At 42.7% G+C, this 27,725-nt stretch overlaps 1 protein-coding gene across 2 annotated transcripts in view; it reads left to right on the top strand.

Moving 5' to 3' along the window:
* LOC306940053 (keratin, type I cytoskeletal 18) overlaps window positions 1-27,725 on the top strand; it is a 69,015-nt gene that overhangs the window by 36,563 nt on the left and 4,727 nt on the right. For both annotated transcript variants that reach the window (XM_079524989.1, XM_079524990.1), the window contains exons 2-9: window positions 29-330; window positions 12,423-12,574; window positions 15,557-15,839; window positions 17,089-17,214; window positions 17,950-18,032; window positions 20,140-20,296; window positions 23,510-23,674; window positions 26,092-26,217. In XM_079524989.1, the coding sequence (XP_079381115.1) occupies window positions 15,567-15,839; window positions 17,089-17,214; window positions 17,950-18,032; window positions 20,140-20,296; window positions 23,510-23,674; window positions 26,092-26,217 (930 nt within the window). In that variant the 5' untranslated portion in view covers window positions 29-330; window positions 12,423-12,574; window positions 15,557-15,566. The remainder of the gene's footprint in view (window positions 1-28; window positions 331-12,422; window positions 12,575-15,556; window positions 15,840-17,088; window positions 17,215-17,949; window positions 18,033-20,139; window positions 20,297-23,509; window positions 23,675-26,091; window positions 26,218-27,725) is intronic.

Genomic DNA, 27,725 nt, shown 5'->3' with positions numbered 1-27,725 from the left:
ATTCAATCTTTTTTTTTCTTCCTCCCAGACGCCCATGGTTATAAGCTGAGGGGGAGATTGGCAGCTTGGAGTGGCCAGCATGATGATGTGACTGGCGCGGGGCTAATGAATAGAACACTGATTGCAGGATCTACAACAAGATGCAAATGACTGCAGTGCCCGCCACCCCCCGACGACACAGGCAGGCAATTACCCACCCCGGCTACCCGCCAGCCCGCCCGCCCGCCCGCCCTCCTGCACACACAGACGCCTCGTGCATATTCATCGTGCATGGCCGCTCTGCATATTGATCAACAACTTACTTGAGGAGAGTAAGTGCTGAAATGTGAGGTGAGCGTCGGAGAGAGAAAGAATACAAATATGATAACGTTTGAAACTGAAACCGCACCGCAGTATAGCACGTATTTACACACCCTTTAAAAACCCTGCTATTTTTGGGGCATGCTATTATAGGGGAACATTTTCCAGATTTTGATTGAAAAATAAATAAATAGACAATGTAAAAAGAAAAAATAGCAACAATACAGTGAAATGAACATTGTGGATTTGACTGTAAATGTACGGTAATGTCACTGAGTATATGTTAATATAATATACTATACCATTAACAATCATGTTAATGTTTATTTTCAGCATCAGCATGCCAGTAGGATAATTATACGCACGCACGCACGCACGCACGCACGCACGCACGCACGCACGCACACACGCACACACGCACACACACACACACACTCGTACACCAGTAACGGTACACCCGCCCCTAGCAGTGACAATGAACATGGAATAGGAATATGAAGGGGCTTCTAGTCTACCATGGAAAACAAGAGGGCTGCCAGCGGTTATGGGGCCAAATGAAGGAGAGCAGCACAACATTGGACTGAAGCTCTACTCTGCCTCAAAACAAACAGCCAATGATCGCATTAGCGCGCTGGATCACAGACACACAGTACAGTATGATTATTGTCTTGTGTTTCCTGGTTACGAGCCTCAAGCTCTGTTATTTTCACTTAAAAGAAAATTCTTCTCACAATGCAAATCTTATTGCAAAGAGGGGGAGGGGGGGAGGGATTGTTGTCATGGATATAGTGTAAACTGTAAACAATCGGTATTCATCACCTGGGCCATCGATACAATTATCAAAGGTGATAATTAAGCTATACTCACCTTTTCGGTGGGAACGTTTTCACCTAAACGATATATGGCTTTGCAGGAGGGCCCCGAGTCGACCTCCCTCCGACGGAACGAGCCAGGGTATGAACGCGGTGACGGTGGTTTAGTAGAAACGGAGAGAAAGTGCCGGGGTTGAGGCGGTGACGGTGGTTTAGTAGAAACGGAGAGAAAGTGCCGGGGTTGAGGCGGTGAGTCGCTTCTTATCACCGCAGGGTTGAGGCGGTGAGTCGCTTCTTATCACCGCAGGGTTGAGGCGGTGAGTCGCTTCTTATCACCGCAGCTCAGCCACGTCATGTTGTGGTTATAGTTTCCCATGAAATCAGTGAGAAAGTATACGCAACAGACAGGGGGTCCCATATCGTATATGATTCACATCACACAGCCGTGGTCAGATTTGTGCAAACTCGTCACAAATAAAAGGATCCCCATTAGCTGATGCCATGGCAGTCAGCTATAGTCTTCCTGGGGTCCACACACAACACATTACAAAACACATTAAAAAAAGAAAGAAAACTAAAACATGAATTGCATTAATTCAGTTCATCAATATCAGTATAAAACACAATTAAATAACATACATCAATTCTCAATTACGTATAAAACAGATTAAAACAAACACTAGTATAGAATAACTATAAATATATTTAGCCTAAAGTTGTTCTTTCCCAACTGGTCATTCAAGTAAATAACTCTTTACCTTTTTCTTAAAGGCTGATTTATTATTTGTTAGACGGATGTCAAGTGCTAACTTGTTCCAAAAATCTATAAATTACTGTTTTTTTCATTGAGTTTGTGTTTGAACTATAGGTACAGCGATATGCCCATAATAGCACGCGTGTATACATTAATGTGTACTATTGTTCAGTATTGATGGTGTTTTTGTGATGCTATTACCTACTGTATATGACAAATACATTTCCCCTGTGGGATCAATAAAGCTCTATTTACTACTTGAGAATGAGAATATTTAGCAAATATAAACCAAGCTCCTACTGTTTAAGCTACATGAAAATGGTTGTGTCCTTATAGTAAGCTTACAGTAAAGGTAACACACAACGCACGCACACACACACACACACACACAAAACTCCCCCTTTCAACTTTTCAGTACATTCACCGGCTACACATAAAGATCCTTATCTTAAATGTTACCAAGCCCTCCGATAACGATCTCCACACACATTCTGAGTGGTCTGACGTCTGACGTCTCCCCCCCCCCCCCCCCCCACACACACACACTCACACACTCACACACACGCACACACACACGCACGCACGCGCACACTCACACACACGCACACTCACACACACACACACACACGCACACACACACGCACACACACACGCGCACACTCACACACACGCACACTCACACACACACACGCACACACACGCACGCACGCGCACACTCACACACACGCACACAAACACACACACACACAGTCACACACACGCGCGCGCAGCAAAAGCTGCCTCTGCATGTTTGAGGAAACCTTAATGATGGTGTTAGGAGGGGTCAGTAGTTAACGCAGTATAAGAGAAGGGATAAGCAGCAGGTGCTGCTATAACCTCCAGAGTTGTTCACATCTAGCCGATATCTGGCTGCAATTTCTGCTTGCAATTTCTTCACCACAGATTCTTATCATTGACTGGCTAGCTTTTAGTGCACTCAGATCTACCCGTCAGCCATGTGCCTAGAGCTCAAATTATATAGGGTCTATAGTGCCGCGCTACAAGCTTGTAGATCTGCTATTTTTTGAAAGATTTATGAAAATGTGGTGCAAATCTTTGAATAGATATTCTTTCAGAGCAAACGTTTTTAACTCAAATCTTTGCTTCTGGGGTGTGTCCCTCCCTGGAACAACATATTCTCAGATGGGGGGTCGGCGGCCAAATACATTTCATTCTAGGGGTTCTTGACATGAAACAGTTTGAGCACCGCTGACATAGAAAGAGAGGTTTTTCTGAACACTGTCATGATTTAGAAGACATTTGTAGAATTTGGTCTCAAGTCGAAATGGGTTAAACCAATCAGTGACTATACACTGCATTGACTTGCACAACAAAAGCCCAAGTCTTAATTTAACCTCATGGACCCTTACCCCGGCATCCCTATTCTGGGGGCGAACATCAGCCTTACCCTGGCATCCCTATTCTGGGGGCGAACATCCCTATTCTGGGGGCGAACATCCCTATTCTGGGGGCGAACATCCCTATTCTGGGGGCGAACATCAGCCTTACCCTGGCATCCCTATTCTGGGGGTGAACATCAGCCTTACCCTGGCATCCCTATTCTGGGTGCGAACATCAGCCTTACCCTGGCATCCCTATTCTGGGGGCGAACATCAGCCTTACCCTGGCATCCCTATTCTGGGTGCGAACATCAGCCTTACCCTGGCATCCCTATTCTGGGGCGAACATCAGCCTTACCCTGGCATCCCTATTCTGGGGGCGAACATCAGCCTTACCCTGGCATCCCTATTCTGGGGCGAACATCAGCCTTACCCTGTCATCCCTATTCTGGGGGCGAACATCAGCCTTACCCTGGCATCCCTATTCTGGGGCGAACATCAGCCTTACCCTGGCATCCCTATTCTGGGGCGAACATCAGCCTTACCCTGTCATCCCTATTCTGGGGGCGAACATCAGCCTTACCCTGGCATCCCTATTCTGGGGGCGAACATCAGCCTTACTTGCTGATGTAAGATTATAGCACTGTAGGGGTGTAACGATAATAGTAACTGCATCGAAAAATCGATTTTAATTTCATGAATCGAAGTATATCGAAATGAAAACAGCAACATTGACACTGTATCGTATCGTTTTGCAATGCAAATAATTGATTGTATCAAATCAATACCAGCTTATAGGTGGTTTGGGGCATCTGGTCAGGATGCCTCTCGGGCGACTCCCTAGGGAGGTCCTTGAGGCACGTTCCACTGGGAGGAGACCCCGGGGCCAGACCAAGGACCACGTCCCACTGGGAGGAGACCCCGGGGCCAGACCAAGGACCACGTCCCACTGGGAGGAGACCCCGGGGCAGACCAAGGACCACGTCCCACTGGGAGGAGACCCCGGGGCAGACCAAGGACCACGTCCCACTGGGAGGAGACCCCAGGGCCAGACCAAGGACCACGTCCCACTGGGAGGAGACCCCAGGGCCAGACCAAGGACCACGTCCCACTGGGAGGAGACCCCGGGGCCAGACCAAGTTGGAGGAATCACATTGACTCACTGGCCTTGGAACGTCGCGGGATCCCCCTCAGGAGGAAGGGGCAGGTATCAATAAGATTTATCTTCTTCCTGCTCCTTTTCTTTCCTTATATGGAAAATGTAAAAATAAAAAAGTACAAGGTAAAATGAATATAATCATGTAAAACCATAACTGAAATGAAACAAATAAATACATATGATGAGGAAGTTACTAATGTTGCTCTGGAGAGGGAAGTCTGGAGCTCTCTGGTGGAGCTGTTGCCCCCGCGACCTGACTAAGGATAAGCGGTTGAAGATGGATGGATGGATATTATACTGACTGTATGTACAGTATGTGAGAAAAGGCCTTTAACCCATTTTGACCTGAGATCAGATTCTAAAAATGTCTTCTACATCCTGACAGTTTTCTGAAAAAGCTACGTTCTTCGATTTTTCAAAAATAGCAGACCTACAAGCCCACCGAGTGGCGCGCTATGAGCTTGTAGATCTGCTATTTTTCAATAGCTAAATTATAACATAATGTTTAAAACAACAAAAGGGGTTCCCGCCCCAAAATGGGTTAACGCAGCAAAAGCAGGATCGGTAAAGCTATGATGTGTTAAAAATGCCTGCTGGGCAATAATGTAATGTTACGGTGAAATTGGTTCTGGTTAAGAATACATAAAATAAACTAAAGCTGTCACTGTGACAAACAAACAGCATGCTTTAGGTTTTAATTTCCACAGCTGCCCACATGCCCACTTCCATGTGAATAATCTGCCATGCCCACTTCCATGTGAATAATCTGCCATGCCCACTTCCATGTGAATAATCTGCCATGCCCACTTCCATGTGAATAATCTGCCATGCCCACTTCCATGTGAATAATCTGCCATGCCCACTTCCATTTGAATAATCTGCCATGCCCACTTCCATGTGAATAATCTGCCATGCCCACTTCCATGTGAATAATCTGCCATGCCCACTTCCATGTGAATAATCTGCCATGCCCACTTCCATGTGAATAATCTGCCATGCCCACTTCCATTTGAATAATCTGCCATGCCCACTTCCATGTGAATAATCTGCCATGCCCACTTCCATGTGGATAATCTGCCATGCCCACTTCCATGTGAATAATCTGCCATGCCCACTTCCATGTGAATAATCTGCCATGCCCACTTCCATGTGAATAATCTGCCACGCCCACTTCCATGTGAATAATCTCTGGTAGACTGAAATATGTTGTACAGATGTGGAGAAGTTATGATACATATAGGTCCTATTATTCCTGAAGAATTTTCCTGAATAATATTCCAATTACATTTTATACAGAAAAGTCAACAGGGACCTAAAAAGGGTCCACTGGACATTTCTCTAACTGTATTGCCAATATAAAAAAGTAAGGGGTGCTAATATATTAAAGTCTAACTCATGTTGATTAGGTGATATCAAATAAACAGTGCCAACACAAACATTAAATGCCATTAACAATAAAGAGACAATTATGACATAATGATGGACAATATGACGTAAATGTTCCCTTCGTTGTCAAACAAAAAAAACGTGTATAGGAAAATATATATATATATATATATATATATATATATATAAAAAACGAAATACTAGTAGGCCTACCATTTTTATTATAGCATCAAAATCAGTTTGGTGACAGCCCTAGAGCTTGTATATCTGCTATTTTCAACCAAATGCATTGGGAAATCTGGAATGATTTTGGATAATCTTTCAATATTTTAAACAACACAAATCTTATAGGGGTCCCAGGCACATGGGTTCCTCAGCTTAATACATACTGCATGAATTTGACATCTTGACATCATTTGTTTTTTATCTGTTTGAGAACAGACAGACAGACAGACAGACAGACAGACAGACAGACAGACAGACAGACAGACAGACAGACAGACAGACAGACAGACAGACAGACAGACAGACAGACAGACAGACAGACAGACAGACAGACAGACAGACAGACAAGCATGCAAACCCAGCCTGCCAACAAGTGTTTCCAAACAGGAAACAATCACTTCAACACTGAAGTGACTGTTGAGAGGCGTCAGTCTTATTTCAAACCGAAGCAGTGAGGATGTGGACATGATATGATATGGCTCTGCTCTCCTGCTACATGTCAATATTGTCAAGCAATGTATGACCATTATGAAAATAAAAACGTTTACACCAACGCTTTCTTGACATTTTGAATGTCGTTTTCCAATAATTCCTCTCATATTAACACATTTTGATCTTAGACTTAATATAATATTGAATGACCTAATAATGACCTTGTAAACTCAGGATGAACAAAACTACAGGTGAAGACAAAATAAAAGAATAAAAAGTTGATATAAAATAAAAAAGCAATAGACATCTAGACTGAGGATGGAGGGTCCATCAATGTTTGATGATGTGCTTGCGGAAACCATGCAGAGAGATTAGTGACCACAGTAGATGTCGTGCGTGCGTGCGTACGTGCGTGCGTGTGGGAGGGAGATTAGGGACCACCGTAGCGAAGCTAATGGGAATAATAATATTCCAGGGACTGGTGGTGCTTGAAGGCTGTGCTGGTAGAAGACGTTATCTACTTATTGGATTTGTACTGTAACGTCACATGCTTTATGCGTTAGAGGTCGAGGTGGTGTCTGAGCAAATAGGCATATAGTGTCTATTTTCCGTCATGATGTACGATGATAAGAGCGCCCCTCACTTCACACAGGTGTGATTTTCCCAAGTCCCTCAATCTGAGACTAAATTCAGAGAAAAAAAAAAGATGACAAATGAAGAAATACATAATTTCAAAAATCACACTCGTGTGAAGTGCCTGTTGCCTGTTAATTGCCGCAAATTTACGTAATTTTGTTGTGTAATATGAGATGTGTGGGGACAAGATGACGTAAATTTTCCCTTCATTGTCGATGGCATTAGATGTTTGTGTCGCGGACATTTTGTGGGGACAAAAGCTATATATAGGAGGGGCTAGCTATAGCGCCCCTCAAAACAAGAAAAGAAAAAACCTATACAGAACAGAATAAGATGAATGAATGCTGGTTAACTGCAATTGGTTGAAACATTTTATTGATTTCTTTGTATTGTTGTACATCAGGGGTGCCCACACATTTATGACGTGAGATCTACTTTCAAAATGACCAGCTCAACAAGATCTACCCACTGAAAAAATAAGTGTACCATTGCTGAAAATAGTTTAAATATATAATATGTCCCCCCCGTATTTAACTCCCAATGCATCCCAAACGCCCAATGCATTCTCAATGGCAATAGCACAAACTTTGCCATGCTACTAGTCCTACATACTTACACCTAGAAACCCCATTCAAACCTATTTAGGTTCATCTTACGGTGGACATGTTTGCCTGAAAAGAAATCTTTGAAATGTTTCATAGTTTTAGAAATATATAGTGCAAGGACACTTCGACACCAACTCTGGGGGAGCCCGGGTTCGAACTGGCAACCTTGCAGTTACCATCCAGCCACTCTACCCCCTGAGCCACCGCCGCCCTGTTTTGGTTTGGTTTTACTATAGTTTATGACAGAATGGAGAGAGAAAGCTAAATTCATTGACAAAGTACATTTGGAATTTGTCACCCATCCTACACACCCTATGTACATGATACGTTGCCAAAAACGGTAATTTCTTCCCCAAGCAATTTCCTGATTTTACACTGTTTTCTGGTGAAGGGACAAGTGTGCATGGATGAATGTGTAACACAAAAAAAAAAAAGTGACGTGTAAAAAAAAAAGACACGTTTCTAAGGGTATAGAGATCTGATCACATGATCATATGTGACAGAGGTCTTGAGGGGTTAAGTGGGGTCATGGGCAGTATCCTGGTGTCACCCCAGTCTAATCATATATTTATTGACCTAACAACCAAACTTTGACCCACCTTGACTGGCAGAGTGGACAAAGGTGCAGATGGATAGATGGATGGATGGGTGGGTGGGTGGGTGGGTAGGTAGGTAGGCAGGGCCGGATCTACCATATGGGCACTTTGGGCACGTGCCCAGGGGCCCTTGGCCACCAGGGGCCCCTTTTTCTTTTTAGCTCCACAGAAAATGTCCCTGCTAATCCGAATGAAATAAATGGTGTCTAAAAAGATTAGTGTTTTATTGTTGGTGAGAAGGGCAGCTAAAAAGTGCAATTGTGTGTAAAGCAGCAACAATGCACTAGATTGGCTGTCACTCTGGGGGGGGGGGGGGTAGGCGACCGGAAATAGGCTAATATAACGGCATAAAACGGCCCCAAACCGGCTCCAAAACCGCAAAAATGTTGTGCGCGCGTGAAGGGGGGGGCCCTTCGAGCTTCAGTGCCCAGGGGCCCTCAGAGGTGTTAATCCGGCCCTGTAGGTAGGTAGGTAGGTAGGTATCAATCAATCTTTATTTTAGACCCAGGAAGATCCATATCACAAACAATACAATATAACAGGAAATATATATATATATATATATATATATATATATATAGGCAGGTAGGTAGGTATAGGAGTAATGGCTGAACAATAATTGGTTTGCTGTTAGTTTTGTGCTATGTTGCTTGATCACACTGTAACATAGGTCGTTGCTGCCCTCTCCTGGCTGGGAAGGGAAGCACTAGTCGCTCAGGCTCTTGCTTGAAGCGTGTGCTGAACGGCTGATTAATTGCCAAATGCCTGGTTCTGTAGGCTGCATTTGCCACTCTTAGCCACACAGTGGCGGCAGTTCACAGGAATAACGTCAATCATTTCCATTAAAGCAATTTCGACCTTGGTTCGCTATGATGAATGGGCAATGGGCATGTAGGCAAAACAGTTCCAAGATATTCAGAAATCTACAAACATTTACAAATAGTTTCAGAAATTGGTAAAAGATGTTAATTGAAAGTATAAATTAGGGCTTGGGTAGGCTATACTTCTCTGTAGTGGTAGTTTGGGTGTAGCCTACAATAGAGGCCTATACACTGGCAATAAAATGCATGCAACAAAAACAGCATTGGAATTTGCATTTCATAAAAAGTTTTATCTCAGCTATTATGTTGTAAACAAGTGTAATGCTTAATCATGGATCGTCCACAAAGCAACAGTTTTTGTATTGACTCGTGCTTTCGTTTGAAATGTACCCACCCCGTACTGTGAAATAAAAATGTCAACCAATCAATCAATCAATCAATGCTGTAAAATGCTCATAAGATCAGCCTTTAATTCACAATTTAGGCATTTAGCAGATGCTCTTAACCCAGAGCGATTTACAGGATGCACAATGCCAAAAAATACTTTTTTATTGGGTTACCAACGTTTCGACAAACAAGTTGCCTCAACACTTTATTATGACGCACTGATCAACTGTATATGTATATATGTTTTTTTGTTTATCCTTGTTGCCCTGTTTATTACTTTTATTATTATTATTATTTCTATCTATCTATCTATCTATCTATCTATCTATCTATCTATCTATCTATCCATCCTTCTTCAGGGCATGAAGGGCCTACATGGTTGTTTTATAAAACAGCTTTGACCAGCTGGCTTTTCCTTGTTGTTGAATATTTTACAACTGTTGAGGACACGCGCGTCGGGTTACCGTGAGACAGTCGACTCTGTGTCACCGTCTAGGAAAGGTTACACCTCTGTGTCGGTGTTGATTTCATCGACTAAAACTAAACGAAAAATGTTCGTCGACTACCTTTTTTCACTAAACTAAATAGAAACTAAATGAAAACTGACTAAAACTGAGACTAAATATACTGACAATTTTGTCAACAAATAAAAACTAGACTAAAATGTTAGGAAGGGACTATAGTGAACAAGAGATCTACTATAAGTCATTTTACACTTGGTTGCATGCCGAAAATAGCCGATCTACAAGCTCACAACACGTCGCGCTGCGAGTTCCAGACCCCCAGGAACGCGCCCAGGGGGCCGGGCCGGTTCCGGCGTGCCGCCCCGTGTCCGAAAAGGTTGAGAAATGACAGAGTTACCGTGTGCCGGTCCCTCTACTGTACTGTACTGTCACTGTACTGTACCGAAATCATCCCGAAATCATCATATATACAGTTAATATATGCGTGTGTGTTTGTGTGTGTGTTAGGTTGCGCACAGGTGAAAAACAACCATGCGGTTTTCGTGCTCATACCCAGCCAGCCAGCCAGGCAGGCACCCACCCAGCCAGCCAGCCAGCCAGCCAGCCAGCCACCCACACACACACATAGTCACTTAAGGAAGTGGTTGCACCACTTAAAAAGAAAAACGGCTACTTGATCAATCGGACTACCTGGCTGAAGCTGTTGACTTAGCAGGGGTGCCCAAAAGGTAGATCATGATCTAGCCTACCGGTAGATCACACAGGCTGTGCAGGTAGACCACATGACATGCCCCTAAAATATATAATTTGAATAAATACAAAACCTTTCTTGGCATCTGCCACTTGAATTAAGGTGACTTCACTTGATTAATAGACATGAAAAAGGGAAGCTCAAAATGCAATAGGCCTACTTCTTTTCATTTCAAGAGTGTTTCGCACAAACGTCAGTATTACAAAGTTATATACAAAAAACCCTACCAATTCCATTTCCCGCCTCTATTTCCCATTCCAAGAGCGTTTGCCGAATGCCTAATATGTAACTATTTTCAGCAATAAGATAATATATATTTTTTGGTGGGTAGATCTGGCTGAGCTGGTCATTTTGAAAGTAGTTCTCAAGTCTAAAAAGTGTGGGCACCCCTGACTTACAGTATGTTATTGCACAGGAATGTTGAATGCCCGAGCTGAAACATGAATTGAGCTCCGGTCCACAATAAGCAAAAGAATGTCCAAGTAAAGCATATTTACTTGGACATCGTCTATGTTTGGCAGGCAACACCCTACAACCGAACATACATTGTCAAGTCAACTCATAGATACATAGACGGCCCATGGGCCAAAGCTGTGAGGCTCTTTTATAATTTATTAAAAATATGTATAGCATAAGGCTCAAATATATGTGGGCCTCTCAGTCTATGTACAGGGTCCCTTCTACAGGAGTAACACCTGAACTTGAACATGAGTATTTTTGAGTGGTGTAAACCACTCCTACGACTGGCTTTGTTAGTTTACGTGTCTGTCTGTCTGTCTGTCTGTTCGTACCAAAAAATGAGCATGGTTGCTACGGTCCCCCAGTTCACCCGGGTGTGATTTCACTACGTCAGACATTACGTCAGACCACAGCTGATCAGTCTATATAAGACCTTACACCACTCAGTTCACACGGGTGTGATTTTTCTGATAACATGTTGCAAATAAATATGTAAGTTCTGTAGGTTATAATAAATAATGTATGCATCTTCTTGAGCCACATGCCAATCCTATATAACTTGAACATTGTATCATGATGAATCTTAACACTTATAAAACCCTCAATGCCATTGCCGTAGAATGATGAATGGCAATTGCGCTTTCGATCGATCAAGCCATAATGATACTTAATTACGTTGGCATCGGGTTGCTAACGTCCCTGGAACAACATATTTTGAGATTGGGGTCCGCGCCCAATTCCATAATAATTCTGGGGCTCCTTGACATGAAATGGTTTGAGAACCACTGACATACAAACATGGGTTTTTCGGAAAACTGTCATGATTTTGAAGACATTTGTAGAATCTGGTCTCAGGTCTAAATTGGTTAAAGGGGAAAACCACCCATTTTCAACATTTTACTATGTCATTAATATACATTAGAGCTGTTGTGTGGAAATAATAAAAAAGTCCCCCCATTTTGTATTTCCTAGAACTGTAATTATGAAAAAAATCATTAACATGGTGAAACACATCTTGATGATGTCATCAAGATGTGTTTCACCATGTTAATGATTTTTTCAGACCTCTAGTTCTAGGAAACACAGAATGGGGGAACTTTTTTATTATTTCCACACAACAGCTCTAAGGTACATTAATGACATAGTAAAATGTTGAAAATGAGTGGAATGCCCCTTTAACACCAAACCTGCATGTATACTGCATACTGCTGACTTGCCTACTGTTGAGGCATACTGTAGCTCCTCCCTCTCCTTAGCTCCTCCCTCTCCTGTAGCTCCTCCCTCCTTGCTCACCTGTATAAAGGCACACCTGTAGCATCACCCAGCAACACAGAGCTCCCTACATTCCTCTGGATCACACTTCTTCCTCTAGTTGACCAAAACCCACTCCTACTTGTACCCACTATACGTAAGTAAACCATTTTGTTTTTCTTTTACAAATGTCTTTATCAATTGGGAACACTGGGAAAACTAGAATTTGTCTTAAAATACGTTAAAATATCTGATTTTTTTAATTTATTTTTAAACATCACATTCATTATTTTAAACAATCACTCAGGTGATCATCTTTCAACTGATTGATGGCTGATCATAGTCATTTCAGCAATCATTGTATAGTCATGTTGTTGTTGTTGTTGTAGTAGTAGGCTACTTTCAACAAGTGTTTTTTTATAAGCATTATTTCGATTTCACTGATCTACGATTTCACTGATCTACAAGCTCATAATGTGTTACAGATGACATGTTGTGAGCTTGTAGATTTGGCTATTTTGGTTGTGCGAGACCATCGTACAACAAAATCATTGTGTCCATTGTCCTCTTCTGACTCCTACTGAATGTCACAACAAACCGTACAACTTTTCAGCGGAACGGACGGTGAGATGCTCTCGAAGAAAAATGACACAAAATGGAAAAACGAAATGAAAGGCCATTTCCTCTAGTCACTATAGTGGGACAATGTGCTTCATTGTGTCGCTGGAATTCCGTCTAAATATTTTCCTGAACATTTATCCCCAAGTCCTCCAATCTCTCATCTGAACAAGGACTGCCTGTCTCTTGCCATGCAGGTCCTTTGTAGTATTGTGGGAAACCAGTGTTGTGAGGATCAGGTGACAGCGACAGAGAGGTTCCCTTGACCGCTAATCTCCCACTGAAACCCTGCTGACACACACACAGTCACACAGTCACACACACGCACACATACACACACACACACACCTGGTCCTGCACGCACACAGACACGCACGCACACCTTTAACATGCACACTCAAAGACACACAACTCCCTGTCCTGTCAGGGCACCTATACGAGCCGAGGACCCTCCTACTATTTAAAGACCCCATGTAATTTGAACTGGCAATCCTCTCCTTTGAACACCAAACCTTAAAATATAAACCCATGTAATTGAGAAAAAGAACGAAAGACATAGATTTCCGATTTGTACAAAAGGGATAACCCTGAAAATCTAAAAGTGCATATGAATAGAAGCATTTATCTTTCACAGTTTGAGCATTGCTTGACAAAAATCTGGTTTAATAGTTCCAATAATGCTGGAGAGTGGAAACATTCAGGTTTTGTGTTCCATAGTCCCACGGGAATCTTATTTCCAACAACTCTGTAACAAGGCTATAGCTTCTAACACTTCACTTTCTATGCTTTGGAAAGAGGTTCATATTATTTGGAGCTATAACTCCTCCATTTCTGCTTTCATGAAACTGCTATTAGAATCCTCTTGAATATGAAACATGTCTCATTATCATAGAAATTGAATACATAAGGGTGTCCTCAGCCCGTATAGGGAGGCACTCTGACTGAGCTGCGGTCATTTTACATTGTGAGTGTACTCTTGGCTGTGTTTAAATTGTACTTGAACAGAGCTGCGATGAATTGACTGGAGCGCCTGTAACCATAAAGTCAGTCATGCATTAAAGTTTATCTCTAGAGGCAGATGGTTAGTTTGAACAGCCAGTGATGTATCCTCAGTGTGTGCGTTAGTTTTCTCACGTGGGCTGCTAGCTACTTTGTGCTTAGTTGTATTTCAAGTACAGTTGGTGTCACGGTCCGTGACATGTGTTGTGATTTCTAGTGTGGTGTAGGTGGTGTTTTACTTTTCTGTTGTGCTCCTGTGTGTATTGTATATATATACTCCCCTGGTTTTTCAGTTCTTTCAGTGTTTTATTTCTTGTAATCCTACTACCTAGTAGGCTAGTTTTCCTAGTATTTCTCCTTGTTTATTCTTGCTCTGTGTATTTTTGCTCCTGGCTCCCTCGTGTATTTAATTCTAAAATCTATTGCATTGTCATGCATCACTTGGGGTCCTGCTACTTCTCCTTGTCTCAAACTGTGACAGTTGATGCTAGAATAGAACTGTTGCAAGCTCGCAATTCATTTCCAATGGGAGTCACGTGGTTTGAAGAGACAAAGCCATGTCTCAAACCATGTGACTTCCATTGGAAATGCATTGGGGCGGCCATGACACTTACAACTTACATCTACCATGCAACATTGTTGTATGCTAGATGTATAGGTGTGAGTGAAGCCTAAGCATTAAAGCAGCCTTATTTCCTTTTGATCGGGTGCGTTCTTCTTTTGAACAACTGCATTGTTCTTAGAGCGGTGTGGTACTTAACACTAACAGTCCCCCCCCCCCCCCCATTCTCTTCAGATTCTGTTTCTATTTGTTTCCATTAGCGTTGCTACAACATTCAGTGGATATTTCTTAGTAACCGTATAGGTACAGATAAAAAAATAAAAATCACACTCGTGTGAAGTGAGGGGCGAACTTATCATCATACATCATTACCTTCCGTGCTCAGCCAATCAAATCATCACATTCTGTGGTACGCACACAACACACAACGCTGGGTATAGGAGGGGGCTAGCACCCTTTTGAACCATTGAACCGTACCATGGGATGCCTTCAATGTATTTTTGTCTTTGTTTTCCTCCTTGTTTCTCTTTGTCTGTGGTTTTCTGTTTTTATTATTTTGTTCTGTTCTGTTTCTTTTTTTTTTGTAAATGTTTTTTGTTCTGTTTCTCTTTTTTAATATTTTTTGTTTGTTTTGTTTATATGTTTGTTATGTATATTAGTATCACATTAGTATTTTGGAATATATTGTGATAAGGATATAGGCACTAATAAGCTATAAGCTTCCACCTATGCCTTTTCACCTTAAAATATCGGAAAAAATATCGAAAAACTATTCATTAATTCATTCATTCCCTCTCCCTGTCGTCCCTCTGTCCGTCCCTCCCAGCCAACCCATCATGGCTTCCACCATGTCAATGAGGAGCTACTCTATGGGTTAGGGTTAGGGTTAAACTATTCATTCATTCATTCATTCATTCATTCATTCCCTCTCCCTGTCGTCCCTCCCTCCGTCCCTCACAGCCAACCCATCATGGCTTCCACCATGTCAATGAGGAGCTACTCTATGGGCCGCCAGCCGTCATTCTCCAGCCTGTCTCTGCGCGACAGCGGCCGCGCCCGCTCCAGGGCCTCGGTGTCGTTCGCCGGGGGAGCCCTGCCGCTGTCCCGCTCGGCCTCCGTCAGCCAGGGTGACCTCCTCAACGGGCCGGTCAGCCTGCAGCACAACGGCATCCATGGCAACAGCACCAACGAGAAGGAAGCCATGCAGAGCCTCAACAGCCGCTTGGCCAACTATCTGGAGAAGGTCAGACCTTTCACCTATTTTGGGGCGGGAATCCCTTTTGATGTTTTAAACATTATGTTATAAGCAATGATTTGAGTTAAAAATGTTCACTCTGAAATAATTTTTATTAAAAGATTTGAGGCACATTTTCACAATTTTTCAAAAATAGCAGACCTATAAAGCTCGTAGTGCGGCAGTCGGTGCCGCGCTATGCGCTTGTAGATCTGATATTTTGCAATAGCTAAAGCATAATGCTTAATACACCAAAAGGGGTTCCCGCCCAGAATGGGTTAAAGATATTTTTGGGGTCTTTTTTGACGTTATATTGATGGATGTACAGTAGGTTGACAGGAAACGGGGGGAGAGAGGGGGGGGGGGGGGGGGGGGTGATGGCCAATAAAGCATTTCCGGCGGTCCCCAGCCCAAAACGTTGAGAACCCCTGTACTAGTGTAACAAACAGCTGGGCTCTTCTTAACCACATTTTGTCCCTATTTTGGGTCGTTATTCGTAGATAGGCTATTTTCTTTAAATAGCCAAAGTATGCATTTAAATAAGGGTTTAGTGGTTAATAGGTTTAACTGATGTGAAATAGCCTAGATGTGGTTCTTATCATAGACATTATCGTAGACGCCCTTTCCCCCTCTGGAGCGTATGTGCTCAAGGGAGGGCAAAACTTTCCCGAGATTCCTTTGCGAAGCACCGCGGAAGCATGAGCGTGCGTCACATAGCGCATGTTCGGGTCTGTAAGTCCCGGAAAAGATGCGCTGTGATTGGCCAGTAATCACTTGAGTGGCAGCGTGACGTAACGTATAGCCTTCCACACTTCCGGCGTACTTCCTCTCCCAGTGTAAATTCTTCCGCCCCTCCTTCAACACACATCGCTCCAACCAACTGCAGCGGCCAATGAGGCATCTATTTTTGAGTGGTGTAAACCACTCCTACAACTGGCTTTTTTGTGCAGAAAAAATGAGCATGGTTGCTATGTTCACCCTGTTGTAATGACGTAATGAAATCACACCCGGGTGAACAGGGTGAACATAGCAACCATGCTCATTTTTTCTGCACAAACAAAGCCAGGTAATGAAATCACACCCGGGTGTGATTTCATTACGTCAGACATGATTTCATTACGTCAGACAGACCTTACACCACTCAGTTCACACGGGTGTGATTTTTTTAAATATGTATGGTTGTTATGAGCCACGCAGGGCCCAGGGTTACATTGAGGTTGGTGTTTTGTGAACGTATACCTGTTTGGTGTGTCTCCAGGTGCGTACTCTGGAGCGCGCCAACGCTGATCTGGAGCTGAGGATCAAGCAGCACATGCTGGACCGCATCCCCAAAGGTCACGACATCGACAGCATGATGGCCCAAGCCCATGCCGTCGAACAGGAGGTACAGAACACAGAATGCACGCACGCACGCACGCACGCACGCACGCACGCACGCACGCACATACGCACGCACGCACGCACGGTGCGACAGTCTGGTTACATTGATTTACATGCAATGCAAATGAACCTTATCAGGGCCAGACAATGACCTATACAGTTGCCCTTTGTATTAACGTGTAACAAAATGACCACAGACATTCAGTTGAAAATGTGTCTACCCATTAAACCCAAGCAACAACGGTTAACAACTGCGTTATGTGCAGGTTTGTGCGTCCTCATTAACCATTTTGACATTGTCAGTATAGTGCAAAAATCACAAACAATTTCCAAAATAGAAGAATTGCTATCTATAAACTAACTTGGCTATTTTTGCTATTTTTGAACAAGTGTCAGCTAGATAGATGAGGGGAAACTCAGTTGTCGTGGTAGTACCGCTGATTGATTGATTGATTGGACCGCCCATGACTTGCATACATGAGCTATTAACAGATGTTAATAGTTACTTTACAGATGAAGTATAGTCTAAAGTTTTCAAATAATTGTAGTCAAATGTTGGCTCTGGGATGTAGTGGAGTAGAAGTAAAAGTACTGGAAATTGGAAATACTCAAGTAAAGTACAAATACCTCAAAATTGTACTCAAGTACAGTACTTAAGTAAAAGTACTTAGTTACTTTCCACCACTGCATATGAATTGTGATGATGTGACCCAGCATGTTGACGTGTTGTATCCATTAGGTGAGGAAGAGGACCCTGGAGAACGCCCGTCTCATGTTGGAGATAGACAACGCTAAACTGGCAGCGGACGACTTCAGGATCAAGTGAGAGAATTAACTTCAATTCACCTTTAGCTAAGCCCCGCCCTCTCCTACTCAGACACTCCCACTTGGACACTTTCCAGCCGGTCTCATTCATTCCAATATCATGGATTTTACACATTCAAATATACTAGTTCATTTTTGGAACCAGACCTTCAAAATCTCTTCCAAATCCGTCAACAAGATGTCGTATGCACTGGAAAAATATGTGCGTTCTTTTTTAAACTATTGGTGGAGAGGTTTGTCTAACCCCGAGGGGAATAGTAAGAGAGTGGCGACATGCTTTGATCTCGCCGCAAAGCGGGTGCCTATAGAGCGTGTTGTACGGCTTTCGGCTGTGTTTCGACTGCCCCCCACCCCCTCATACAACACAAATGTTGTGTCAAACCATGTGACTCCCATTGGAAATGCATTGTGAGCTTGCATCAGTCAATAAGTCTCATGCATCAGCTATACATGAACCTGTTCTGTTGTGACCGTGTGAGTCGCCCCTTACTTGTAAATGGAGTAGTTCTATATTGCAGTATTGACATACTTTTATTTAAGTAAAACATTTGAGTACGCATGGTTAAATTCAGCAACCTTTCAACAAACTGAAGTGGTCTAAAGTTTCTCTTATATTGGCAAACGGTCAACTTTGGGTATATCATTTATTTTCTTTCCTTCTCTGTTGTCTCTCCACGGACGTCACCCACCTTCAGGGGCTTCAGGGGTAGAGTGGCCGGATGGTAACCGCAAGGTCGCCAGTTCGAACCCTGTGGGCTCCCCCAAGAGTTATATATAGTGTCAAAGTGTCCTTGAGCAAGACTCTGAACCCAAAATTGCTCCTGATGTTAGTGTTGATTTCGTCGACTAAAACTAAGACAAAAAATGTTCGTCGACTACCTTTTTTCACTGACGAAAACTAAATGGAAACTAAATGAAAACTAAGCTATGACGACTAAAACTAAGACTAAATATACTGAGAATTTCGTCAACAAATAAAAACTAGACTAAAATGTTATTAAGGAGCTGGTGGACAAGAGGTCCAGTATAAGTCATTTTACACTTGGTTGCATGCTGAAAATAGCCAATCTACAAGCTCACAACGCGTCGCAGTGCGACGTGTTGTGAGCTTGTAGATCGGCTATTTTCAGCAAGTGTAAAAACGGCATCAAGGCCCGCCAAAATTCATTTTAGTTGACTAAATCTGCTGTAGATTTAGTCGACTAAAACTAGACTAACACTAAGACATTCCAGGTGACTAAAATGTGACTAAAACTAAATAAACTATTCAAGAGACTATGACTAAAATCAAAATTTGCTGGTTGGTTACCTTGCATGGTTTCCGCTGCCATCGGCATACACGAATGTGTGCGTGAATGGGTGAATGTTAATGCACAATCTATGTAAAGCACCTTGGATAAAGGCGCTATACAAATGCAGTGGGGCATTAAGCAACTAGTCGACTAGTCGACCTTGTTGGTACTATCCCACTGAGCATTTTTGTAGTCTAATAGACGTCTAAATGGCAAAAACAATGGTCTAAAAACTGGGGTGAAAATAGTCTAAAAGATTTTAGCAGTCTAGGCTAAAAAACTCAGCTAAAAAACATCGTTTCAACGTCTCTATATAGACGGTCTACATTTAGACCTTGATTAGCCAGGCTAATCAAGGTCTAAATGTAGACCGTCTATATATAGACGTTGAAACGACGTTGTTTCAACGTCTAATCTAAGCCTAGACTGCTAAAAAACTTTCATTTTTAGACTATTTTCACCCAGTTTTTAGACGGTCATTTAGACGTCTAAAAGCCGAAAATGTTAAATGTACAAATATTTATTTCCAAAAAACAAAAACAAAAAAACAACTTAAAAACAAACAAACACAATAGGTAGTTAAAGTGTTACTAGTCGACTAGTAAACTAGGCAACTAGTCAACTAGTAAAAATCACACCCGTGTGAACTGAGTGGTGCAGTGACGTCACACACTAACCATAGCAACCATGCTCACATGTACGTGGGGCCACGTACAGGTACACGGGTACAGACAAAGCTGGTTATTGGAGTGGTTTGCACCACTCAAAAATGACTAGAAGTGAATGCCCTAAAATGCACCATTCACCACCAGGTGGGAGACGGAGCTGGTGATGTGTCAGTCCGTGGAGAGGGACTGCGTTGCCCTGAAGAAAGCCAAGACTGACCACGAGCAGCTCATTGCCACGCTGAGAGGAGACCTGGACAGCTTGAAGGAAGAGCTCTACTTCCTCAGGAAGAACCACGAGGAGGTTTGATTGATTTATTGATTGATTGATTGATTGATTAACAGTTTGCAGAATTACAGTACATTTCAAGCACAACTCAATACAAAAACTGTTAAAGCTGGTGGAGACCTGTGCCCAGAAGGGCACTTTTTCTAGTTTTTATATCTTTTTCTAGTTGTTATATCAAACCTCATCCGGTATTTGCTTTCCGTCATTTTAATGTTTCTACACTTCTCTTTTCCCCCATTCACTCTGACTATACCTCACCTTTTACTCTGACCCCTCTTTACAAATAACAATGTGTCTGGTATTTGACTGACCCAGTTTGTCAAGATTCATTCCCATTCCCTCACAGAGGTCTTTTCAGAGAGAGAGAGAGAGAGAGAGAGAGAGAGAGGGAGGGAGAGAGAGAGGTGGGTTCACTGCTGTGTGGTCCTTTAGTTACAGCGAGACAAAAGCAGTGAGCGGATCTGGTTTCACAAACCTACTCTTTCTTTCTCATCAGCTGATACGATACGACCTGATAAGCAGCACCCTCTGGGGTAACGTTAAGGGACCTGAGACAAACCTACCCCCTCTCTCTCTTAAGGAAGAATTAACCTAATGAACCCTATAGTGTCACTTTTCTGGGTCAAACATTCAGTTAAAATAGCCAATATACAAGCTCACAACGTGACACACATTGCCATGTGGTTGCGTTGTAACTTGTCTTGTAGGCTTGTTCCATCATCGGCTATTATCGGCAAAGAGAAAGCATAGAGGGAGAAGGGAACGGGCCTAGCATCTTAACGGAGCCCTGAGGCACTCCGTTTTAAGATGGGAATTGTATATAAGAGTTGAAGATTAGCAGGGTTAGTGCTTGATTTAGAATTATTCACTTTTTTTCAGGCCAACTTTGAATGCGTTAACCAGCCTATAGCGGCCCTAATCTGGGCATAGGCGAAAATACACAGACACTCAAATGGGGGATCTACAAGCAGTGTTGTTTTCGTCGACTAAAACTAAGTTTAGTCGACGAAATGTTCGTTGACTACCTTTTTTCACTGACGAAAACTAAATGAAAACTAAGCTGTGATGTGACTAAGACTACATATATTGACAATTTCGTCAACAAATTAAAACTAGACTAAAATGTTAGGAAGGGACTAGTGGACAAGAGATCCAGTATAAGTCATTTTACACTTGGTTACATGCTGAAAATAGCAGATCTACAAGCTCACAATGCGTCGCAGTTACATGCTGAAAATAGCAGACACGAAAAATACAAAACGGATACAAAACATGGACCATAGAAACTCAACCGGGGTTAAAAGCCAAGGTGTAGAGGTGGGTCTTTAGGTGGGATTTAAAGGTCTCAATGGAGGGGGCCAGTTTGACATTGAGGGGGGAGCGCATTCCATAATGTGGGGGCTATGATGGAAAAGGCTCTATCGTATAGGGGATAGAGTCTATCCCCTCTGGTCTTTAAACAGGTCTTCTTTTTTACCCTAAGGTTTAGCTGGCCTGCGGACCGCAGTGAATTATACACCTCAATAAGATCCGACAGATACTGAGGTGCCAAACCATTCAGTGCTTTAAAGACAAACAATAAGATTTTAAAGTAGACTTCTACATAGACTACATAGACTTCTATTGAGAATGGGGACAACAAATAGGGACCGGAAGTAGGCAGAAATGTATTGGACTCAGGCAACAGCCCAGCTTTAATGATGTTAAGTTAAATCCCTTTTATTTTAGATTGTTTTGTAATAATAGTACAACATAAACATTGCAGAGACTTTAGTTGTTACTGTACAATACTTTAAAACATTTGTTGTGTTGCACACATGCTTAAAATTGCTCTTATTTGCGCCGCCCTCGTTGAAAAAAATGTATTTCAAACTCCAGCTTGTCCCTCTCCAGGCTGCATGAACAGCGCTCGAACGCTCGGTTTCTGACCCCTCAATGTCATAACTCTTCTATTAGATGGCTCTGATTCAACCTATGAAGATAAAAAGCACACGTGAAGTCATTTCCTGGCCCAAGGGAGATCAGGGCAACACAACTCGATCTTCTATGGGTTACTTCAGTCCAGTATTTCCCGGGTTAAATAGGTGGTCTGGTCTTTCAGATAAAAGTTGAACGGGGCCAAATGCCTGCAAGGGTGCTTTTTTTTCTCTAGTTAACCATTACAATCAACCAACAGCCTGCAGCATGTTTCCAAGGGTTTGGAATAGTCTCCTAGCAACATGAGTGTTCAGCTTTTTAACCGTGCATAAGGTGGGAGTTGGAAGATGAAACAGGGGGTAACGTGAGCCCATTAACAATGAATGGAGAACAACTAAATAATGAAGATGTGCTCTCCCATTGGCTCTGTCACCCTGGGGTGTAGGATTCACAGAACACTCACTTCCATTGGCTCTGTCACCCTGGGGCTCTGTCACCCTGGGGTGTATAGGATTCACAGAGCACTCACTTCCATATGGTGCCTGTAACTTCACACAGATGTTAAATGCACCTCCTCCACACACACAGATCTGTCATATATATTGGCTATTTTCAGCAAGTGAAAAAAACCAAAAAGTAATTACGACGACATCAAGGCCCGCCAAAATACATTTTAGTCGACTAAAATCTTATGATATATAGTCGACTAAAACTAGACCAACACAAAAACATTCCAGGTGACTGAAAATGTGACTCAAACTAAATGAAAACTATTCAAGAGACTATGACTAAAACTAAAATCAAAATGTTGCTGTCAAACTCAACACTGGTGTCTATTTGTGTGTGTTAGACAAGGAGGGAGTGGGGGGAGAAGAATGGAAGTGAGTAGCTGATAATCACTCTCTTACAATACAGTAAGTTGTATATGTTGAAATATGACTCCCGTGTGGCTCCTTTCATCTGTACTCTACAGGGAAAAATATGTCTTGTCCTTATTGTCTGTAATACTGTAGCAACAGCAACAGTGAGGACAGTCTTGTAGGTTAAAAATAGATAAAATGACAATAATAGTGTGAATAGTGCCTCAGTATTGTTTGCGATCTAGTTCTAGGCTGATATGCATTTGCAGATATACCTGCTTGTCTGCATTGTGTACAGTACAGTATTATATACTGTATGTACACACACACACACACACACACACACACACACACACACACACACACACACACACACACACACACACACACAACTAAAAATCAAAATGTGCTGCCAAAAAAAAAACAACCCCTTGCTTGTCTCTCTCTATAGGACCTTGAGCAGATGAAGTGTCGTATTGCCAGAGACGAGGTGACCGTGGAGGTGGACTCGGCCCGCGGCCCAGACCTGGGCGTGGTGCTGTCGGACCTGCGGACGCAGTACGAAAGCATCGTGAAGAAGAACAAGGACCAGGCGGAGCAGTGGTACCGCAAGAAGGTCAGTGCAGTGGCAGTGTTGTTCTAACCTGACTCCGCCAGATGGGGCAGCAGAGAGTACACTGGGTTCCCCGAGTCAGATGGGGCAGCAGAGAGTACACTGGGTTCCCCGAGTCAGATGGGGCAGCAGAGAGTACACTGGGTTCCCCCCCTCCTGCTCAGGGGGGGAACCCAGTGTACTCTCTGCTGCCCCATCTGGCGGAGTCAGGTTAGTGTTGTTCTCGTCGACTAAAAAACTAAGACAAAAAATGTTTGTCTACGAAAATGTTTTCACTGACGAAAACTAAATGGAATCGAAATGAAAACTAAGCTACGGTGAATAAAACTATGAGACTGAATATATCGACGACTATCGTCAAGAAATAAAAACTAGACTAAAAGGCTAGTGGACAAGAGATCCAGCATAAGTCATTTTACACTTTGGTTGCATGCTGAAAATAGCCGATCTACAAGCTTTACGTCATTACGACGGCATCAAGGCCCGCCAAAATACATTGGCGGCCATAAATCAACTGTAGATTTAATCGACTAAAATCTCATGATATTTAGTCGACTAAAACTAGACTAAACACTAAAACATTCCAAGGTGACTAAAATGTGACTAAAACTAAATGAAAACTATTCAAGAGACTATGACTAAAACTAAAATCAAAATGTGCTGCCAAAAACAACACTGGTGAGTGGTCAAAATGCATTCAAATTATTTAGTTTTATTGTTTATTCAACAAAACAATATAATAATTTGCAATACCGTTCTCCTGGTGTCGTAGCAGGTTATACCAAAAGGGAAAAAAATGGAAAAACACTACTAAAGGGCCACTTCACCCCTTTTGCAACCAGATCTTATTTGAATGATGTTTGTGGAGACAAGAAACACTTTCCCTGGGGGGTTTTATGTGGGTAATGTGTGTTTTTAGATATTTCAGTATTTCAAAGTGTCCATGGACTCCATGATGTCATGGACACTGTCACACTGGGCTCACTGTTGTCTCAGTAAGACAGCCCTATCCACAAGGAGGAGCAGTGCACCAAAGCATTATGGGAATTGTAGTCCAGGAAGTAACGTGAGCCCAGTGTCCATGACATCATGGAGTCCATGGACAAAGCATGGAATAGGCCTACGGATGTGTATATTACAGGAAAGTGAGGCAACTCCCGTTAAACTTTCCAACAAACTCCGGTAAACTCCCGAATTGTACCATCACACCTGTATATTACCGTAGTAGGCCTATATTACTGTATATGCTGCTAAACTTGAGGTTTACGGGCAAAATACAGTGCCCATAATTGCCCGTTAACTCCTCTTTTCACGCAGTGTAAAATATCTACAAACACATTATTACCCACATAAAAACCCCAGGGTCGTAAACCCACCCCATCAATCCCTCATCGTCAGCTGGCAACGTTCTTATTCCGAAAGGAATATTTTGTAGTCCTCCTTCAGTAACAGGTTTCTGGAGAGATGGGGGGGGGGGGGTCTGTGCGGCCAATTAAATATTTTTGGGGGTCCTTGACATGAAATATTGAGCACCACACTGACATAGAAACATGAACTATTGAGCACCACACTGACATAGAAACATGAAATATTGAGCACCACACTGACATAGAAACATGAAATATTGAGCACCACACTGACATAGAAACATGAAATATTGAGCACCACACTGACATAGAAACATGAAATATTGAGCACCACACTGACATAGAACCATGAAATATTGAGCACCACACTGACATAGAAACATGAAATATTGAGCACCACACTGACATAGAAACATGAAATATTGAGCACCACACTGACATAGAAACATTAAATATTGAGCACCACACTGACATAGAAACATGAAATATTGAGCACCACACTGACATAGAAACATGAAATATTGAGCACCACACTGACATAGAAACATGAAATATTGAGCACCACACTGACATAGAAACATGGGTTTTCAGAAAACGTTTAGGATTTACTGTAGAATACATTGTTTTAACTCATTCTGGGCGGGAACCCCTTTTGGTGTTTTAAATACTTTATATTTATACTATATACTTTATATATACTTTTGAAAAATAGCAGATCTACAAGCTCATAGCGTGGCACCGAGTGCCGCGCTACGAGCTTGTAGGTCTGCTATTTTTGAAAAATCGTTAAAATGTGGTGCAAATCTTTGAATATATATTTCAGAGCGAACATTTTTAACTAAAATATTGGCTTCTGGGGGGTCCCTGGAACTACATATTTTGAGATTGGGGTCCGTGGCCCAATAGAGATAATTCTGGGGGTCCTTGACATGAAAAAGGTTGAGCACCACTGACATAGAAACATAGGTTTTTCAGAAAAATGTTAGGATTTAGAAGCCTTTTTTTTACTCGACGTCAGGCCTAAATGGGTTTTAAATGGTGTGTCCTCTGTAGTTGGAGACGGTGCAGAACGAAGTGAAGGAGAGCAACGAGCAACTGAGAGGAACTCAGAGTGAGCTGACTGAGCGGCAGCGCTTCCTCCAGACGCTGGAGGTGGAGATGGAGAGCCTGCACAAACAGGTATGCTGGAACCCGTATTGTTTTCGTCGACTAAAACTAAGACGAAAAATGTCCGTCGACTACCTTTTTCCACCGACTAAAACTAAATGGAAACTACATAAACTAAGCTATGATGACTAAAACTAAGAGTAAATATACTGACGATTTCGTCAACAAATAAAAACTAGACTAAAATGTTAGGAAGGGACTGGTGGACAAGAGATCCAGTATAAGTCATTTTACACTTGGTTGCATGCTGAAAATAGCTGATCTACAAGCGCTGCGACGCGTTGTGAGCTTGTAGATCGGCTATTTTCAGCAAGTAAAAATGCCGTCATTACGACGGCATCAAGGCCCGCCAAAATATATTTTGTTCGACTAGAATAGATCAACCGTAGATTTAGTCGACTAAAATCTTATATTTAGTCGAGGCACACACAAACAAACAAGCCCTAATACCACCACGTTTACAGAACAACATAAATTATACAAAAACCAACACACAACAAGTGTCAACAACACAACCCTTTGTTGCTCTCACAAGAATGATGCTGGCAAAATGATTCAAGATAGAAGAGGGTTTATTTGTCACTCACTGATACAGGTACAGTGAAATTATCATGATGGCACTGGCAGAATGGCAGCATGCCCCGGACCTTTCCTGGTGGCCTGCCGCCCATTGGCCTGCCTGCCTGCCTGTCTTTTATTTTATTTTATATATATATCATGGCGGCCCCCTACGGTCGCGGCCCACCGGGAATATGCCCGGTACGTCCTATGGCCAGTCCAGCCCTGCCTCCAATGAGTCGGTTGTTGCCAGCTTGCCACCATTGGTGTGGGAAGTGATGACTGTTCACTGCCACTTCACCTCCCAATGAATGAACCATTGTAAAGAAAGCGCTTTGAAAAGCGCTATAAAAATGCCATTCTTTGTGCGTCTCTCCTACCTCATGAAGATGCCAGCACAACTTAAGCTTTGTCGTATGACAAAGTATATGAAACAGGCTTTACCGTATACTGTAGCTCTCTGAAGAAGTATGTATGTAAAACAAGTGAGATCTGTTTGGATCTCACTTTTATTAGGAGGGACTGAATAGGGGGAGGATTTGTGTCGCCCTATAACCATCTTTATTAGGAGGGACTGAATAGGGGGAGGATTTGTGTCACCCTATAACCATCTTTGTGATGCGTGAAATACTGTAATGCACACAGATAATTGTCTCCACCAGGCCGAAGGCATGGGGAGAGAGTATGTTTTGTTGTCTCCACCAGGCCGAAGGCATGGGGAGAGAGTATGTTTTGTTGTCTCCACCAGGCCGAAGGCATGGGGAGAGAGTATGTTCTCCACCAGGCCGAAGGCATGGGGAGAGAGTATGTTCTCCACCAGGCCGAATGCATGGGGAGAGAGTATGTTCTCCACCAGGCCGAAGGCATGGGGAGAGAGTATGTTCTCCACCAGGCCGAAGGCATGGGGAGAGAGTATGTTGTCTCCACCAGGCCGAAGGCATGGGGAGAGAGTATGTTGTCTC

This window comes from Electrona antarctica (assembly GCF_951216825.1).
Source record: "Electrona antarctica genome assembly, chromosome: 16".
In the NCBI taxonomy this organism is placed as follows: domain Eukaryota; kingdom Metazoa; phylum Chordata; class Actinopteri; order Myctophiformes; family Myctophidae; genus Electrona; species Electrona antarctica.
Note: the sequence above shows the minus strand (reverse complement) of the source record. Positions and strands in the feature narration are given on the sequence as shown.